General features: G+C 48.1%; 1 protein-coding gene across 1 annotated transcript; it reads left to right on the plus strand.

Moving 5' to 3' along the window:
- Positions 1–5,568: 5,568 nt before the first annotated feature.
- On the plus strand, positions 5,569–18,591 carry UPK1A (uroplakin 1A; the record flags this gene model as incomplete). The annotated part of the gene is made up of 7 exons (XM_080703069.1): positions 5,569–5,652; positions 9,257–9,457; positions 12,850–12,924; positions 13,063–13,170; positions 14,614–14,793; positions 18,393–18,476; positions 18,547–18,591. 7 exons carry the CDS (start codon positions 5,569–5,571, stop codon positions 18,589–18,591), a joined length of 777 nt encoding a protein of 258 aa, XP_080559195.1.
- Positions 18,592–19,683: the final 1,092 nt, after the last annotated feature.

A 19,683-nucleotide genomic window follows, 5' to 3' on the forward strand; every position in this document is an offset into this window, starting at 1 on the left:
TTATATTATTGTTTTTGTGGTACTAGGGATTGAACTCTGGGGTATGGTTCCTCTGAGATATAACCCTAGCCCTTTTTATTATTGAAACAGTCTCACGAAATTGCTGAGGCTGGTCTCCAGTCTACAATCTTCCTGTCTTAGCCTCCCAAGTACTGCAAGTACTGGGATTACAAGTACATGCCACCACACTGGGCTTCCTTTTTATATCAGTTGTTTGGAAACAGGGTCTCCCTAGGTTACTGAGAGCCTTGCTAAGTTGCTGAGGCTGGCTTTGAAACTGGTCCTTCCAAGTACTGGGATTTCAAGTGTGCACCACCATGCCTGGCTTTTTTTTTTTTTTTTTTTTTTTTTTTTTTTTTTTTTTTTTTTTTAGTGGTACTTGGGATGGAACCCTTCTATGTCCGGACTACACTCCCAGACCTATTTTATATATTTTATTTGGAAACAGAGTCTCTTAAGCCAGCAAGGCTGGCTTTGAACCTGCACTATCCTCCTATCTCCGCCTCCCAAGCGTGGGGAGTACAAGCATGTGACATCATGCCCAGCCATTTTTTTTTTCTTTTTTGGGGGGGCTACTGGGATTTCTGGAAGCTCTTCTACCTCCGGGCTATACTCCCAGACCTTTTTTTTTTTTTTTTTTTTTTTTTTTTGAAACAGGGTCTCTTAAGCCAGCATGGCTGGCTTCGAAGCTGCGTGATCCTCCTGTCTCTGCCTCCCAAGCGCGGGGATTACAAGCGTGCGCCACCATGCCCGGCTTGCCTGGCTATTTTGAAACAGGGTTCTACTAAGTTGCTATGGGTCTCTATAAGTTGCTGAGGCTGGCCTCAAACCTGTAATCCTTCGATCTTCAGTCTCAAAGATAGGCATTCGCCGCGCCACTTGGTGAGATACTGATTTTTTTTTTTTTTTTTTTTTTTTTTTTTGGTGGTTGGTGGTACTGGGCGTGGAACCCAGAGGCTTTTTACCTCTGTACTCTCCTCCCAGACCTATTTTATACTTTATTTAGAAACGGGGTCTCACTAAGTTGCTGAGAGCCTCACTAAGTAACTGAGGCTGGCTTCGAACCTGTGGAATCCTCTTGTCTCAGCCTCCCAAGCACAGGGATTATAAGCACGTGCCACCACGCCCGGCGAGATACTGATTTTGTTTGGGGGGGGGGGCTACTTGGTGTGGAACCCAGGGGCTTTCTACCTCTGGGTTACACCTCAGTCCTATTTTTTATAATTTATTTGGATTCAGGGTCTAAGTTCCTGAGAGCCTCACTCAGCTGAGGCTGGCTTCGAACCTGTGCGATCCTCCTGTCTCAGCCTCCCAAGCGCTGAGATTACAAGTGTACGCCAGCACGCCCGGCTCTGATACAGACTTGATACGGCCCTCCCATTTCCTCCCTGATCTACTGCTTCTGTTTGCCGGCCCAGTTCCTGCGCACTGACCTTGGACATGGCAGGAGCAGTGTGAGCAAATGAGACATTTCGATACCATGCTGGAGTCCAGCCCCAAGCCCTGCGCACTCACTGTGTAACCACTGGATAACCACACTGCCCACTCCCTCACCAAGCTCAGGTCTCTACTCAAATAGAAATTAGTGAGCCACTAATTGCCCACTCAGCCTACGTCAGTACCCACACACTGCCCTTCACTCTTTGTTTCTTAAGCACCTACTTACTTCTAACATTCCAAGTTGAACTTACTCATCTTTGACCATTCCCTCCTATACCACCACCACTAGAATGTAATTTCCATGAGGGTTAGGATTTAAAAAATACCCCCCTCCTCCAAAAGATATTCCCCAGCCAGGCATGGTGGCGCATGTCTGTAATCCCAGTACCTGACAGACTGAAGCAGAAGGATTGCAGGTTTACATCCAGTCTCAGAAATATAGCAAGCCCTTCTGTAATTAGTAACACCCGGTTTGTCTTATTTTTTGCAGCCCGGAGATGGAACCCAGGAATAGTCTACCTCCAAGCTATACCTATAATCTGATTTCTTATTCTTTATTTTGAAACAGTGTCTTGCATAGGGCTTCACTAAGTAGCTGAGGCTGTCTACAAATCGTGAACCTCCTATCTCAGCCTCCCAAATCTGTCTCAGCTTCCGAATACTGGAATTGCAAGCATCCACACCTGGCTCCTTTTTTTTTTTTTGTGTGTGTGTGTGAAACAGGATCTCACTAAATTACAGAGGGCCTCACTAAGTTGCTGAGGATGGCTGTGAACCTGTGATTCTCCTGTCTCAGCCTCCCAAGCATGGTCCACCACACCTGGTTTAGTACCCTGTTTAAAATTAAAAAATGGAGCCAGGCATGGTGGCACATTCCGGAGGCTGAGACAGAAGGATCACGGTTTGTGACCAGCCTCAGCTATTTAGTGAGACCCTCTGCAACTCAGTGAGACCCTGTTTCAAAATAAAGATAAAAAAATAGGGCTGGAGGCATAGCTTGGAGGTAGAATGCCCCTGGGTTCCTTCCCAGTACTGCAAAAGATGAATAAAATTGAGAAATGGGCCCAGTATGGTGGCGCACACTTGTAATCCCAGTACTTGGGAGGCTGAGATAGGAGGATCACAGGTTTGAGGCCAGCCTCAGCTACTTATTGAGGCCTTCTGCAACTTAGACACTATTTCAAAATAAAGAATAAAAAATAGGGCCGGGAGTGTAGCTCAAAGGTGGAATGCCCCTGGGTTCAATCCCCAGTACTCCAACAACAATAATAATAATAATATAGGGCTGAGGGTGTAGTTCAGAGGTAGAATGCATGTGTCTTCAATCTCCAGTACCACAATGTGTGTGTGTGTGTGTGTGTGTGTGTGTGTGTGTGTGTGTACACAAGTACTGGGATTACAACCGTGTACCACAACACCCAGCTTCCCTATTTTTTTTAATTCTTTATTTTGAAATAGACTCTCACAAAGTTGTGTGGGACCTCATTAAGTAGCTGAGGCTGGCTGAGAACCTGTGCTCCTATCTCAGCCTTTTAAGTACTGGGATTACAAGCAGGCACCACCACACCCAGCTTTCTGGCCCTTTTTTTATTTTTTGTTTTGAAACAGGGACTCACTAAGTTGCTGAGAGTCCTGCTAATTGCTGGGTTTGGTCTGAAACCTGTGGTCTTCCTATCTTAAATTCTCAAGTCCTGGGATTACATGTGAGGCACCTACGCCACCATGCCCAGCCTAGTACTGGGGATCAAATTCAGGAGTTCTCTACCATGGGACACATCCCCAGCCTCCCTGACCCCTGTATGTATGTAAGTATGTATGTAAGTATGTATGTATGTATTTTTATTTTATATTCTATTTTTTGCTGTACTGGGGGTTGAAGCCAGGGGCATTTTACCTCCAAGTTATACTCCCAGCCCTATTTTTTATTCTTTATTTTGAAACAGTATCTCACTAATTTGCAGAAGACTTCACTAAGTAACTGAGGCTGGCTGTGAACCTGCTGTCTCTGCTTCCCAAGTACTGGGATTACAAGCATGTGCCACCACACCTGGCTGGTTTGCTTGTTTGTTTGTTTGTTTACTTATATACTGGAAATTGAACCCAGGTACACTCTATCTTTGAGCTATACCTTCAGCTCTTTTTATTTTTTCAAAACAGAGTCTTGCTAGCCAGGCGTGGTGGCACAGGCTTATAATCCCCCCCACTTGGGAAGCTGAGATAGGAGGATCGCACGAGTTCGAAGCCAGCCTCAGCCACTTAGTGAGGCTCTCAGCAACTTAGTGAGACCCTGTTTCCAAATAAAATATTAAAAAAAAATAGGTCTGGGAATATAGCCTGGAGGTAGAAAGCCTCTGGGTTCCACCCCCAGTACCACAGAAAAAGCGCACACACATACGCTCACACACACACACACACACACAAAAAAAAAAAACACAGAGTCTTGCTAAGTTGCTGAGAGGCTCACTAAGTTACTCAGACTGGCCTCAAACCCGCAATCTTCCTCTTAGCCTTTCAAGTACTGGGATTACAGGCATGCGCCACCATGCCTGGCGCCCCCATTTTTACTGAGACAGGGTCTCGCTAAATTACTCAGGCTGGCCTTAAACTCATGATCCTCCTGCCTCGGTCTCCCAGATGCTGGGGTTACAGGCATGCACCACTGTGCCCAGCTCTGAGACTTGTTTCACGATTTACCATAATGTCTGTCCTGGAGAATGTCCCAGGTGAATTTAAGAAGTATGTGTGTCCTGCTGGGTAGAGTGTTTGTCTGTTAGATGTCTTTGGTTTACAACATTGTTCGAGCCAAGCAGGGTGGCACACACCTGTAATCTCAGTTCTTGGGAGGCTGAGACAGAAGTGTCTGCAGGTTCAAGGCCAGTGTTAGCCATTTAAGAACCTTAGCAACTTGGCTGGGGAAGTTCTAGCTTTTTTTGTTGTTTGTTTGTTTGTTTGTTTGCACTGGGATTGAACCAAGGGGCCTCTCTACCACTGAACTACACCCTTGACTCCTTTCTTCCCCTTTCTCACTAAATTGCCCAGACTGGCCTTGGATTTTCCATCCTCCTGCCTTAGCCTCCCTAGTCGCTGGGATTACAGGCATATGCCATCTCACCTGGCTCTCCATCTTTTTGATGCTGCAACCTAAAGAAATTTCCATCCATGGCTTTGTCGGGTGTGTGTGTGTGTGTGTGTGTGTGTGTGTGTGTGTGTGTACACTTGTGCTGAGGAAGGGCTACTTGTCTCCCACAGAGCCCTTTCAGTTTACCCCTTCTTTTCTCTGGCATGCTTCCCCACACACTCATCCCTTGTGCCACCTCCCCAGCTCACCACCCCTGTAATCAGCCTCCAGCCATGCCTTCTACCTCTCCCTTATCACCTCCCCACTGCCCTGACCTGCCAGCCTGCGGTGTCCCTGCCTAGGCCTGCCCTGGGCTCCCGGTCTTACAGTGGTGGACAGAGGAGACAGTTCTGAGATGGAGGAGTCATACCTGGGTCTGACCTGGATCAGGCTCCTGCTTCCAGGAAAGCTCACATCCTGGGGACAGCAAGATCAGGTGGTGCACTCAGGCCCTAGCCCCACCCCCTCCCACCACAGCAGCCTGGGAACCAGGGGCTGCAGACACATCACCCCGCCCAGTAGGCCAGACGTGAGCACAATCTAGAATTTCAGGTTTATAAATCAGTGGCCGGGAGCTCATAAAATGTGTTTTCCCATCCTGATCTGGCTGCTGAGCCTCTGTCCCCTCCTCTGGACACCCTCCCCATTTCCTAGAGACCAGCCCAAGGAAGGGGTGGGTGTATATAGGGAGCTGATGTGGGCAAGGCTGATCATACAGGCTTTGGGCAGAGAAGGTAAGGAAGGGGCTCTGGGCGTCGGCACTGGGTAGGGGACTGGGAGGCCCAAGGCTCAATGAGGACTAGCACTGGGCTCTGGCCTGTGATTGCTCTGCCTGAGCCTTGGCTTCCTCTGTTGCAAACGCACTCACGGGGAGGCTGGATGCATCGCTGCCAGCCTGTGTCCCGCAGAGAGCCCGCCATCCCTGGCACCTGGGTGTGGAGATTGGGGCTTCCACCGAGCCCGCCCTGCCCTCCTGGCCTCAACGCTGCTCATGTGTCCCCAGCAGGATTATGGCTTCTGCAACGGCAGCAGAGGGAGAAAAAGGGTCTCCAGTTGTTGTGGGACTGCTGGTCGTGGGCAACATCATTATTCTGGTGAGACATGCCCCAGTGCTGGGGAGCTGAGTGGATACAAGGTGGGGAGGGGGCAGCCCCAAGCCTGGGGTGGAGACCAAGGGCCCGGAACTCTCCGGCATACCAGCTCAGAGAGTCCTAAGTCAGAGCCTCTGCTCTGCCTCTCTCCTGCTGTGTGACCTGGGAGTAACCTGACTTTTCTGAGCCCCCTCTTCCTTGTGGAGTATGTCCTTGTTTTGTGGGTTGATGTGTAGATTGATCCATGTGTGGCCCTCAACTCAGAAAAGGCGTTCAACTAATGCTAGCATCCCTATAAAGTGACCGCTTGGCATACCGGTGGCCCATAAGAATGAATAATGGCTATTTATTTATTTATTTATTTGTGGGTCTGGGGATGGAACCCAGGGGCATTTGACCCCCGAGCTCCACCCCCTGCCCTATTTTGTATTCTTTATTTTGAAACAGGGTCTCACTCAGTTGCAGAGGGCCTCACTAAGTAGCTGAGGCTGTCCACGAACCGTGATCCTCTGGTCTCAGCTTCCCTAATGCTGGGATTGCAAGTGTGCACCACCACGCCCGGCTGACTTTTTATTTTTTTATTTTATATTTTTTGTGGTGCTGGGAATTGAATCCAGAGCTTCTGGCATGCCAGACAAGTGCTCTACACCGAGCTCCACCCCCAACCCTATAATAATGTCTTTTAATTAATGCTGGCTTTAGGTATACGTACATGTGCATGGTGCTCGCACATGGTCCTGGAACAGACAGCCTGGGTTCAGATCTCAGCTTTGCCACTTTTATTGTGGGCCCTGCAGCCAGTGATATAACATCTCTGGACCTCAGTTTTCTCATCTGTAAGCTGGAGATAGAATAGGAATGCTGTGAAGATAGAGTGAGTTCCTATTCTAAGCACATCAATAGATGTGCTATTAGAGTTTGGCACCAGTGATTACTATTCACATTGGCCAGAACCACAGGACACTACGGCTGGTAACAGTAATGATTTGCACATAGAAAGCAGCTACTTGGACCCATGCCTGGCACACAGTAAGTACTCTGTACGTGCTAGCTGTTATCGTTGTGAAAGGTGTCCACAGAGATGGCTTCCTCCTTTACCTCCATGCCACACCTACAAGTAACCAAGCTGTTATTTCTCCAATATATCTTTAAGCAAAATCAAGGAGATAGGAATATATAGTAGGCGTATATATACCTACTTTCTAGATGGTTTGATGGCACATTCCTGTAATTGGGAGACAAAGACAGGAGGATTACAGGTTCAAGGACAGCTTTAGTAAGTAGTAAGAGCCTAGCAAGAGCCTGTTTCAAAATAAAAATTAAAAATAGGGCTGGAGCCGGGCATAGTGGCACACACTTGTAATCCCCACACTTGGGAGGCTGAGACAGGAGGATCACACTGGTTCGAAGCCAGCCTCAGCTACTTAGTGAGGCTCTCAGCAACTTAGTGAGACCTTGTTTCCAAATAAAGTATGAAATAGGTCTGGGAGTATAGCCCAGAGGTAGAAAAGCCCCTGGGTTCCACCCTCAGTACCACACACATAAATAAATAAATAAATAAATAAATAAATAAATAAATAAATAAATAAATATAGGGCTGGAACTGGGGGTAGTAGCACATGCTTGTAATCCCGGTATTTGTGAGGCTGAGACAGGATTATCAGAGGTTCACAGCCTACTTATCAGCTACTTAGTGAGGCCCTCTGCAACCTGATGAGATCCTCTTTCAAAATAAAAAACAAGCCGGGCGTGGTGGCGCACGCTTGTAATCCCAGCATTAGGGAGGCTGAGACCTGGAGGATCACGGTTCAAGGACAGCCTCAGCTACTTAGTGAGGCCCTCTGCAACTCAGTGAGACCCGGTTTCAAAATAAAGAATAAAAAATAGGGCAGGGGGTGTAGCTCAGAGGTCAAATGCCCCTGGGTTCCATCCCCAGACCCGCAAAAAATAAATAAAATTAAATTAAAATAAATAAAATAAAAAATAGGGCTGGGGATGTAGCTTGGAGGTAGAAGCCCCTGGGTTCAATCCCCAGTGCCACACACACACACACAAAATATATATATATATATATATATATTTTTTTTTTGTCTTGTATTACATATATATTTTTTCTCTCTTTGTCCCAAATGTAGCTCATGCCATATTTTGCTCTATACCTTGTTACCTCCTGCTTAATAGCCTCTAAGCTACTCCACATGAGACTTCAGAGCCTCCAAGCACACGTGTGTGTGTGTGTGTGTGTGTGTGTGTGTGTGTGTGTGTGGTTTTTTTGTTTGTTTTTGTGACACTGCAGATTAAACCCAGGGGTATTCTACCTCTGAGCTACACCCCCAGCCCTATTATTTATTCTTTATTTTAAAACAGTGTCTCACTAATTTTGCAGGGGCCTAACTAAATAGCTGAGGCTGGCATTGAAGCTGCAATCCTCCTGTCTCAGCCTCCCAAGTACAGGGATTACAATCGTACCACCAAGCCTGGCTTCTATTTTATTTCTTATTTGGAAATAGTCTCACTAAGTTGCGGAGGGCCTTGCTAAGTTGCCAAAACTGGCTGTGAACCCTCGATCCTCCTGTCTTTCAGCCTCCCAAGTACTGGGATTACAAGTGTGCGCCACTGCACCCCGTTCTCCAGACCCTTCTGACTTGTGCATAGCAGTCCATCATGTGGCCTCCTCCTCTGTGGTAGTGCTGCAGGGAACAGATTTGTAGGCTTGTGGTTGCCCCGTGTATGTGTGGGATCGATTGCGGGAAGTGGAATTGCTGGCCTGGAGGGTTGATGCAATTGCCATTTATATGGCATGACTGTAAAGTCCCCTCCTCCAGGAGTAATGACGATACTCAAGGAAGGCAGTTGCCAGGCATCTCCTCTGTGCCAGTCGTATGTACCAGACTTTGCATGTGGTGACTCCCTTTGTCCTTGAAGCAACTGGGATCTGTGATGTAGAAACTGGGCATCTGGCTGGAACTCCCTTACCTCCCGGCCTCAGCCCAACCTCAGCCTTGCTCATGGGGGAAAAGAACTTCTTTTTTTCTTTTCATTTCTTTTCTTTCTTTCTTTCTTTCTTTCTTTCTTTCTTTCTTTCTTTCTTTCTTTCTTTCTTTCTTTCTTTTTTCCAGTACTTGGGATGGAACCCAGGACATTCTACCTCCAAGCTACACTCCTAGCCCATTTTTTCTTCTTTATTTTGAAACAGGATCTCACTGACTTGCGGAGGGCCTCACTAAGTAGCTGAGGCTGTCTGCGAACCATGATCCTCCAGTCTCAGCCTCCCAAATGCGGGGATTACAAGCGTGTGCCACCACACCTGGCTTTTATATTTCTTTTAATTTGGAAACAGGATCTCACTAAGTTGCTGAGAGCCTCACTAAGTAGCTGAAGCTGGCTTCAAAGCTGCACGATCCTCCTGTCTCAGCCTCCCAAGTATTGGGATTATGACCGTGCACCACCACACTCAGCTCGGAAAAGGACTTTTTACTCTTACTATTTGGCCTATTTCATGAGAGAACAATGGAAGCTCAACCCTGGGGAGGAACTTGTTCACAGAGACTTGTGGGGCAGGACTGCTGGCCCTGAATCCAACTTCCTAACCAGCTGTCCTGTCCAGCTGTCAGGCCTGGCCCTGTTTGCGGAGACCGTATGGGTGACAGCTGACCAGTATCGTGTGTACCCACTGATGGGCGTCTCGGGCAAGGATGATGTCTTCGCTGGTGCCTGGATCGCCATCTTCTGTGGCTTCTCCTTCTTTGTGGTGGCCAGCTTCGGTGTGGGAGCAGCCCTGTGCCGCCACCGGGCCATGATCCTCACGGTGAGGCCCCAGGAGTGGGGGGGACACGGAGATCACCATCAGAGTCATAACAACAACCACCACCATGGCCACTAGTGTGAATTCCACAGGGTACCTCCCTCGAGCCCCAGAACTCCAGAATCTAGGCTCGCTGTCACCCCCACTGCCCAGAGAAAACCAAAGCATGGGGAAGGAAGGTGAGCTTCACGTAGCAGCACGGCTCTCAGAGGCAGGCTAGCTGTCCTCCAGCAGCTGTGCTCGCGGGCCCTGCCACTGACAAAAGGACAAAAATTATAATAGCCACTGGGCGTGGCAACGCACACCTGCAGTTCTAGTACTTGGGAGGCTGAGACAGGAGAATCACAGTGTTCCAGGCCAGCCTTAGCAACTTAGACCATGTTTCAAAACAGAAAGGGCTAGGGGTATAGCTTGGAGGTAGAATGCCCCTGGATTTCAGTCCCAGTGCCCACCCCCAAAAAGATAATAGCCATTTAATGAGTGCTCACTACTGCCAGGAGCAGAATGGCACCATGGACCAGTTCATGTCTCCCTCACAGCCTGCCAGAGGCGTTGCCATCGTTGTCATCATCATGACTCTATCTGGCAGAGGCCGAAACCAGACAGAAAGGTGAAGTCGCAGCCAGGCATGGTGGTTCATGTTTATGGTAATCTCAGTACTTGGGAGGCTGAGACAGGAGGATCGCAGCCTCAACAACTTAGGAAGGCCCTCAGCAACCTAGTGAGACCCTATTTTCAAATAAATGTAAAATTGAGCTGCGGTATAGCTTGGAGGTAGAATGCCACTGGGTTCAATCCCCAGCACTATATATATGTGTGTATGTATGTATGTATGTGTATATATATGTATGTATGTCTATATTATATATGGATCTAAGTTGCAGAGGGCCTCGCTAAGTTGCTGAGGCTGGCCATCAACCTGCAATCCTGGTACTTGGGAAGCAATCCTAGTACTTGGAACCTCTAATCCTCCTGTCTTAGCCTCCCAAGTACTAGGATTATAGGCATTCCCCACCACACACAGCTCCCCAGGCTCTGTTTTTTTTTTTTTCCATACCCTTATATTTAATTTTTTGGAGCCGGGCGTGGTGGCGCACGCTTGTAATCCCAGCATTCGGGAGGCTGAAACTGGAGGATCGCAGTTCGCGGATAGCCTCAGCTACTTAGTGAGGCCCTCTGCAACTCAGTGAGACCTGGTTTCAAAATAAAGAATAAAAAATAGGGCAGGGGCTGTAGCTCAGAAGTAGAATGCCTCTGGGTTCCATCCCCAGACCCGCAAAAAAAAAAAAAAAAGAAATTTTTGGCATAACAATTTAACCAAAGACCTAAAAGTTTACCTAGCCAGTAAAAAAAAAAAAAAAAAAATGTGTGTTTCTTCCCTATTAGTTTGTTATTAACTAAAAGTGAATTTTAAAATTTTTATTATGGGGAATTTCAAACACAGACTAGAGAGAATGGCACCCTGGGTCCATGGACCTATTGCCTGGTTTCAACAAGATCGATGAACTGGCCAACACTGGGTCCCCTACTCCACCTGCCTGCCCACATTCTTTCCTCCTCGGGTATTTTGGGGCACATTCTAGACACAAAGTCACTTGCCTGTCAATACTTGAGTGTACATTTGTCTATGCAATAAGGACACTTTTAAAGCAGTTGGGCATACTATGGGTTTATCACCCCCATCTCTTAGCAAAGGAGCTGGTACATCCCCACCCAGCCACCTGCTGCTTTAAGGGTGAAGGTGAGGGTGAGGAAAAGAGGGGCATTCTCATGGAACACCAACTGCTGGACTTTTGTTTATTTGTCTTCTGTGCCTTTGATACACTCCACAAAATTAACCCTATTTCGGCCATATCTTCCCCTGCCCAGTTTGTGCTTAGTGTCCCTGGTTTTCTCGAGAATGCCTGCCTCTCTCTCTCTCTCTCTCTCTCTCTCTCTCTCTCTCTCTCTCTCTCTGTTCAGAGTAGACATTTATTTTACTGATTCCAAACCAATAGTTAACTTTGGGGGACACATTCCTTTTTGTTTGTTTTGTTTTGGTGGCACTAGAAGTTGAAGTGGGGGGCTCTACCACTAAGCTATATTCACAGGCCTTTTTTTCTTTTCTCCTCCTCCTCCTCTTTCATTTTATTTCTTATTGTGGTACTAGGAATTGAACCCATGGGCATTCTACCTCCAGGCTACACCCCCAGTCCTTTTTAATTTGTATTTATTTTTTTATTTTTATTTTTGGTCCTGGGAATGGAACCCAGGGGCATTCGACCTCCAAGCTACACCCCCTGCCCTATTTTTTATTCTTTATTTTGAGACAGGGTCTCACTGAGTTGCGGGGGGCCTCACTAAGCAGCTGAGGCTGTCCGCGAACTGTGATCCTCCTGTCTCAGCCTCCTGAATGCTGGGACTACAAGCGTGTGCCACCATGCCCAGCTTTAATTTTTTAATTTTGAAACAGGGTCTTGCTAAATTGCTAAGGCAGGCTTCAAATCTGTAGTCCTTTTATATTATCTCTGCCTCCCAAGTACTAGGAATCCACAGCCCTTTTAATTTTATTTATTTATTTATTTATTTATTTATTTATTGGTACTGGAGACTCGACCCAAGGGGAGAATTCTACCTCCAAGCCATACCCCCAGTCTTATTTTCTTATATTGAAACAGGATCTAGCTTAATTACCATATACTGGCCTCAAACCTGAAATCCTCCTGTCTCAGTTTCCCAAGTATTAGGATTACAGCTATATGCCACTGCACCAGGCTTCTTTTTCTTTTTTCTTTTTTTGAGATTAGATCCAGCTACATTGTACTTCTTAACTATACTCCCCATCTCCCTACCTCCTTTTATTTTATTTTATTTTTTTCCTTTTTTTGTGGTACTGGGGATGGAATCCAGGGGAATTCTACCTCTGAACTACATCCCCCAGCCCTATTTTTTATTCTTTATTTTGAAACAGGGTCTCACTGAGTTGCAAAGGGCCTTGCCCTTTGCTGAGGCTGGCCTTGAACCGAGGTTCTCCAGTCTCAGCCTCCCCAATGCTGGGATTGAAAACATGTGCCACCAGACCGGCTTCTCCTTTTATTTTTGAAATGAGGTCTCACTAATGCTGAGTCTGACCTTGAACCTGCAATCCTGCGGTCTCAGCCTCCCCAGTATTAGGATTACAGATGTGTGCCATGGCACTTGGCCTAGGTTTCTTTTTAATCCTATCCACCCTGCTCCTCCCCTCCCTGGGGCACCAAGAATTGAACCCAGAGCTTTACACATTCAAGACAACACTCTACACCTGAGCCACGCGCTCAGCCCCCAAACTCCATTTGCACACAAGCGTCGGTCCCTCCGGGGCAGTGGCCTCACAGGCAGGTTCTGCCCTGACCAGCTGTGCCTCCCTCCGTCTCCAGTACCTGGTGCTTATGCTCATCGTCTATGTCTTTGAGTGCGCCTCCTGTATCACCTCCTACACCCACCGTGACTACGTGAGCCTGCGGAGGCCAGGGGAGGCTGGGGAGTGATCACCTGGGGGTCGTGGGGAGAGTTCCCAGTGCGGGCGGGGTGGAGGGCCACCTCTCTCCCACCCAGCCCTGCTGGCCCCTGCTCTCTCCCTGGCTCCGCAGATGGTGTCCAACCCATCCCTGATCACCAAGCAGATGCTGACCTTCTACAGTGCAGACACGGACCAGGGCCAGGAGCTGACCCGCCTCTGGGACCGCATTATGATGGAGGTGGGTGAGGGGGGCCCCACAGGTGGACAGGGCGCCCGTCCTGCTCGCTCACGCGTGAGTGAGTGCTTTAAGGACACCTGCTCTCGGGATCCCTAGGGGGAATGTTGATCTTTATCATTTTCCAGATGAGAAGTGGAAAGTCACTTGCCCAAGCTCATATAATGGGTAAGCAGCAGAGCTGTGATTCAAACTTGGCAGCCCACACAGCCTCCACAGTAGTAATAATGATAACAATAATAAGCTGGGCGTGGTGGCACACGCTTGTAATCCCAGCATTCACTCCCAGCATTCACTCCAGCATTCGGGAGGCTGAGACTGGAGTAACACGATTCGCAGACAGCCTCAGCTATGTGTGTGTGTGTGTGTGTGTGTGTGTGTGTGTTATTGTGGATGGAACCCAGAGGTGTTCTACCTCTGAGCTACACCCCGCCCCGGTGCCCTATTTTTATTCTTTATTTTGAAACAGGGTCTCAGTTGCAAAGGGCCTTACCAAGTAGCTGAGGCTGTCCGCAAACCCAGATCCTCTTGTCTCAGCCTCTGGAATGCTGGTAACAAGTGTGCGCCACCATGCCTGGCTCAAACAGCATCAGCTATTTAGTAAGGCCCTTTACAACTAAGTGAGACCCTGTTTCAAAAATAAAAAGGACAAAGGTGCACGCTTGTAATCCCCACGCTTGGGAGGTGGAGACAGGAAGATCGCGCAGGTTCGAAGCCAGCCTCAGCTACTTAGTGAGGCTCTCAGCAACTTAGTGAGACCCTGTTTCTAAATAAAATATAAAAAAATAGGTCTGGGATATAGCCCAGAGGTAGAAAGCCTCTGGGTTCTACCCCCAGTACCACCAAAAATAAATTAAATAAATAAATAAATAAATAAATAAATAAATAAATAAATAAATAAATAAATTGCAGAGGGCCTCACTAAGTATCTGAGGCTGGCTGCAAACCTGGGATCCTCCTGTCTCAGCCTCCCAAGTAGGAGGATCACAAGTATGTGCCACCACGCCCAGCTAAATTGTTTTTTGTTGTTGTTGTTGTTGTTTTTTTTTCTTTCAGTACTGGGGTTTGAATCCACAGGGATTCTGAGCTACACTCCCAACCCTATTTTTATTCTTCATTTTGAAACAGGGTCTCACTAAATTGTGGAGAACCTCACTAAGTAGCTGAGGCTGGCCGCAAACCCGGATCCTCTGTCTCAGCCTCCCAAGTACTGGGATTACAAGTGTGTGCCACCATGCCCAGCTCTGGCTAAAAAATTTTAAATAAACCATTGGTATGGGTTTGATCCAAATCTCCCATTAGTTTCCTGGTCCTGAGACAAATACCAATCATTTTGTACAAGCTGGGTACAGTGTGGCAAAAGCCAACCTCGTCTCTCCTGGCTGTGCGGCGGAAGTGGCTGTCCTCTCTGAGCCCCAGCCTGCCTCACCTCAGCTTTCTCTCCAGCAAGAATGCTGCGGCACATCTGGCCCCATGGACTGGGTAAACTACACCTCGACCTTCCGCATGGCCACCCCAGAGGTGGTATTCCCCTGGCCCCCACTGTGCTGTCGCCGGACCGGAAACTTCATTCCCCTCAATGAAAATGGCTGCCGCCTGGGCCACACAGACTACCTGTTCACCAAGGTGTGTCTCCTCCCTTTGCGGTACCTATTTATCCTTCTCCCGTCTGCTCCTGTTTAGTGCTCTTCCTCCTCCTGCTCGTCTTCCTCCTCCTGCTTCTCCTCCTCCTCCTCTCCTTCTCAATACTGGTGATTGAACCCAGGGTTGCATTACCTCTGAGCTACATCCCCACCCTTTTAGTTTTTTATCTTGAGATGATTTTGCTAAGTTTCTAAGGCCAGCCTGGGTCTTGTGACCCTCCTGCCTCAGCCTCCCACGTGACTGGGATTCCAGATGTGTGCCACTCTCTGTTTCTCTTTCTTCCTCCCTTGTCTGTCTGTCTCCCCCCTCTCCTCTGCTGGTCCCCTCCTGCTCTGACCTGGCCTTGGGCTAGTTAAAGCACTGCATCCAGTCGCTGCCTGAAATCTATTCCCAGTGCCTCCCTCACGAGCAACCGACCCCTTAGTTGTATCATCTGTAAAATGGGGACATGAGCCAGGCATGGTGACGTATGCTTGTCATCCCAGTACTTGGGAGGCTGAGACAGGAGGATCGCAGGTTCAAGACCAGCCTCAGCTACTTAGTGAGTCCCTCCAGAACTTAGTGAGACCTTGTTTTGGCACGCTTGTAATCACAGTACTTGGGAGGCTGAGACAGGAGGATCTCTTAAAGCCAGTGTCAACTACTTAGTGAGGCTCTCAGCAATTTAGCAAGACCCTGTTTCCAAATAAAATATAAAAAGGCCTGGGAGTGTAACCTGGAGGTAGAAAGCCTCTGGGTTTCATCCCGGGTACCACCAATAAATAAATAAATAAATAAATATTTTTTAAAAATTAAAAATAGGGCTGGAGTGTAGCTCAGAGGTAGAATGCCCCTGAGTTCAATCCCCAGTACCAAAATAATAATAACAATGGCATAACAACAATAATGACCAGCATTCCTTGAGCCTTTCTTTTGTGCCAGGCTGTTTTTAAATGTTTTGGCGGGTTTTTGTTTTGTTTTGTTTTGTTTTTGTGGTATTGGAGATTGAACCCAGGGGCATTCTATCACCAAGCTGTACCCCAAGACCTATTTTTTATTTTTTATTTTCTATTTTTTATTTTGAAACAAGGTCTCACTAAGTCGTGGAGGGCCTCACTGAGTTTCTGCGGCTGGCCAGGAACCTACAATCCTCCTGTCTCAGCCTCCCAAGTATTGGGATTACAAGTGTGCACCACCAACCCCAGCTCTGGCATTCTACCTCTGAGTTCCATCCCCAGCCCATTTTTTAAATTTTGAAACAGCATCTCACTAAGTTGTGAAGGGTGTCACTAAGTAGCTGAGGCTGACCTTGAACCTAGATCCTCTTATCTCGGCCTCCCAAATAATGGAATTACAAGCATGTACCATCATGCCTGGTTCAATGCTTTGGTTTTTGTCTTATTTAATTAATCCTCATCACAATCTTCTGAGGTAAAGATTATAATGCCCCCCCCCCTTTGGTGGGTCTGGGGACGGAACCCAGGGACATTCGACCTCCGAGCTACACCCCCTGCCCTATTTTCATTCTTTATTTTGAAACCGGGTCTCACTGAGTTGCAGAGGGCCTCACTAAGTAGCTGAGGCTGTCCGCAAACCATGATTCTCCGGTCTCAGCCTCCGGAATGCTGAGATTGCAAGTGTGCGCCACCACGCCTGGCTCTGTCCGCCCTTTTTTTGTGCTGTACTGGGGATTGAATCCAGGGACATTCTACCTCAGAGATACATCCCCAGCCCTAATTTTTATTCTTTATTTCAAAACAAGGTCTCACTAAGTTCTGGAGGGCCTCACTAAGTAGCTGAGGCTGGTCTTGAACCTGTGATCCTCCTGTCTCAGCCTCCCAAGTACTGGGATGACATGCACACGCCACCATGCCTGGCTAATGTCCCCAGTTTACAGATGACACAACTGAGAGGTCAGTCGTCGTGAGGGAGGCACTGGGAGGTTTCAGGCAGCCGACAGGATGCAGTGCTTTCACTAGCCCAAGGCCAGGTCAGAGCAGGGAGACAACCCAGAGGTGGGTAGTCTAAGGTGAGTACCTGTCCCAGTGGTCCCTCCAGCTGTTTTAAGCTTGGGGCCCTACCACGGCATGTCTTAGATCAGGTGTCATGGAGAGTGGAGCCCAGATGCAAATAGTCACCAGGGCCAGAGTTGTTTGCCATTTCTCAAGCCCCAACTCTGTGCTAAGTTTTTATTTGCAGCATCTTATGAACTTCCTGTGATGACTCTCAGGGTCCCACTTCACAGATGGGAAAACTGAGTCTCAAAAAGCCAAAATCATACCTAGGCTCTACTGACAAAAGATGGTAGAGCTTGGAGCGAGGCATGGTGGTGCACACTTCTGATCCCAGTACTTGAGAAGCTGAGACAGGAGGATCGCAGAAGCCAGCCTCAGCCATTTAGTAAACCTGTCAGTAACTTAGTGAAGCTCTGGTTTTGTTTTTTGTTTTTGTTTTTTTGTTTTGTTTTGTTGTGTGATGCTAGGAATTGAACCCCAGGGGTATTCTACCTCTTAGCTAAGCTCCCAGCCCAATTATTTTATTCTTTATTTGGAAACAGGGTCTCACTAAATTGCAAAGGGCCTCAAAGTAGCTGAGGCTGGCCATGAGTCTGGATCCTCCTGTCTCAGCCTCCCAAATGCTGGTATTACAAGTGTGAGCACCACCACACCCAGCTCTCTGTTTTCAAATAATAAAAAAAAGGGCTGAAGGTGCACTTGAGTTCAATCCTCAGTACTACAAAAAAAAAAAAAAAAAAGGCACTGCTGGTTGTGCGTGGTGGCTCACACTGTAATCCCAGTACTTGAGAGGCGGAGACAGGAGGTTCACAGGTTTGAGATCAGTCTTAGCAATTTAATGAGACCCTCAGTAATTTATCAAGACTCTATTTCAAAATAAAAATAAGAAAGGGCTGTGGAGGTAGCTCAGAGGTAGAATGCCCCTGGGTTCAATCCCCAGTACTAAAGGGGGGAGGGCAGAGCTGGCCCTGAACAAACTCCATCCAGTCTGACTCCAGGGTAAATCCCCTGAACATATATACTCCCAACTTCTAGGCTGGGGTGGGGAGATCCATGAGGCAACTCTGTTTTTTTGTTTTGTTTTTGTGGTACTGGGGATGGAACCCAGGGCCTTTCTACCTGTGGGCTATACTCCCAGACCTATTTTATATTTTATTTGGAAATAGGGTCTCACTAAGTAGCTGAGAACCTCACTAAGTAGCTGAGGCTGGCTTCGAACCTGCGCGATCCTCCTGTCTCAGCCTCCCAAGTGCAGGGATTACAAGCGTGCGCCACCACGCCCGGCTCCATGAGGCAACTCTGGTGTGGGGCCCTGGGCCCGCTCAACCTCTCCTCTAAATGAGTGGGTGTCAGAACTATATTTGGGACTTGTGGGCATCTGCCGTAGCCACCTCAGAGCAGCACCAACTTGCACAGGGCCTGGTTCAATGCCACCTTCCCAACTCCCCAAAACCCCCCTGAGGGGTAGATGCTGCCATAAGCCCTCAGACAGATGGGGAAACCAAGGCTAGGGAACAGAAGTCATACTCCCAAATTCAGCCACCAGCTACCCAGGACATCTTCTCAAACCTGCTGTCTCCTGCCCAGGGCTGCTTCGAGCACATTGGCCACGCCATTGACAGCTACACGTGGGGCATCTCGTGGTTCGGGTTTGCCATCCTGATGTGGACGGTGAGCAAAGGAGATCCGGGGCAGGGCACTGTGGGAGGGCTGGGGGCCTCATCTCTCACCGCCTCCCCAGCTCCCGGTGATGCTGACAGCCATGTATTTCTACACCACACTCTGAGGAGCAAGAGAGAGGCCAGGTCTGCACCTCAGCCTCCAGCAGCCGGACCGCACGGCAGCCTCATCTCTCCCGCCTGCAGCCCTCAACCTCCCTCCTCCACCCCCTTCACCCTGTCCCTGTTCTGAGCCCTGCTGGGCCCCAGGTGTGGCCCAAGCTCTTGGATTTGTGAGCCTGGAACCTTAGCCCTTGACCTCACTTCACTCCGCTGATTCTGGCTCATCCTTCAGGGGTCACCTTAAAAGTTCTGTCCACAGGGCACGTCCTGACCCACCCGCCATTCACAGTATAGGATACCTCTCCTGTGGCTCCCTGGCCTTCTTCATGGCGAGCGTTGCCGCCGTTGCTGTTACAGCTCCGTCTGTCTATTTAAGCTCTGTGAGAGGAGGGGCAAGTTCTGCCATGGTCACTCTGCTGTCCCCATCTTCACCCCGTATAGGGCTGAGCAGGGACCAGATATTCAATAAATACTGGTTGAATGAATGAATACATTTGTCTTCTTTGAGGACGAGGGTGAATGAACAAGAATTCTTCTGCTGGAAGTTGCAGGAACTCAATTAGTACTGATTGGAATATAAAATGGAATTTATTGGTTCGTATCACTGACTCAAAAGGGCTGCTTCAAGCCAGGTGTGGTGGCTCATGCTTGTAATCCCAGTTATTTGGGAGGCTGAGACATGAGGATTGCAGGTTCAAGGCCAGCCTTAGCAACCTTGTGAGGCCCTCTGCAACTTAGCAAGAACCCCAAAAACCTGTTTCAAAATAAAACATAACAATAGAGCTGGGTGTGGTGGCGGATGCTTATAATCCCTGCACTTGGGAGGCTGAGACAGGAGAATCATGCAGGTTCGAAGCCAGCCTCTGCTACTTAGTGAGGCTTTCAACAACTTAGTAAGACCCTCTTTCCAAATAAAATATAAAATAGGTCTGGGAGTGTAGCCCGGAGGTTGAAGGCCCCTGGGTTTCACCCCCAGTACCACAATAAAATAAAAATAGGGTTGGGGGTGTAGCTCAGAGATAGAATGCCCTGAGTTCAATCCTCAGTAACACACACACACACACACACACACACACACACACACACAGATAAATAAA

The sequence above is a fragment of the Muscardinus avellanarius genome (assembly GCF_963383645.1).
Source record: "Muscardinus avellanarius genome assembly, chromosome: 10".
Lineage (NCBI taxonomy): Eukaryota > Metazoa > Chordata > Mammalia > Rodentia > Gliridae > Muscardinus > Muscardinus avellanarius.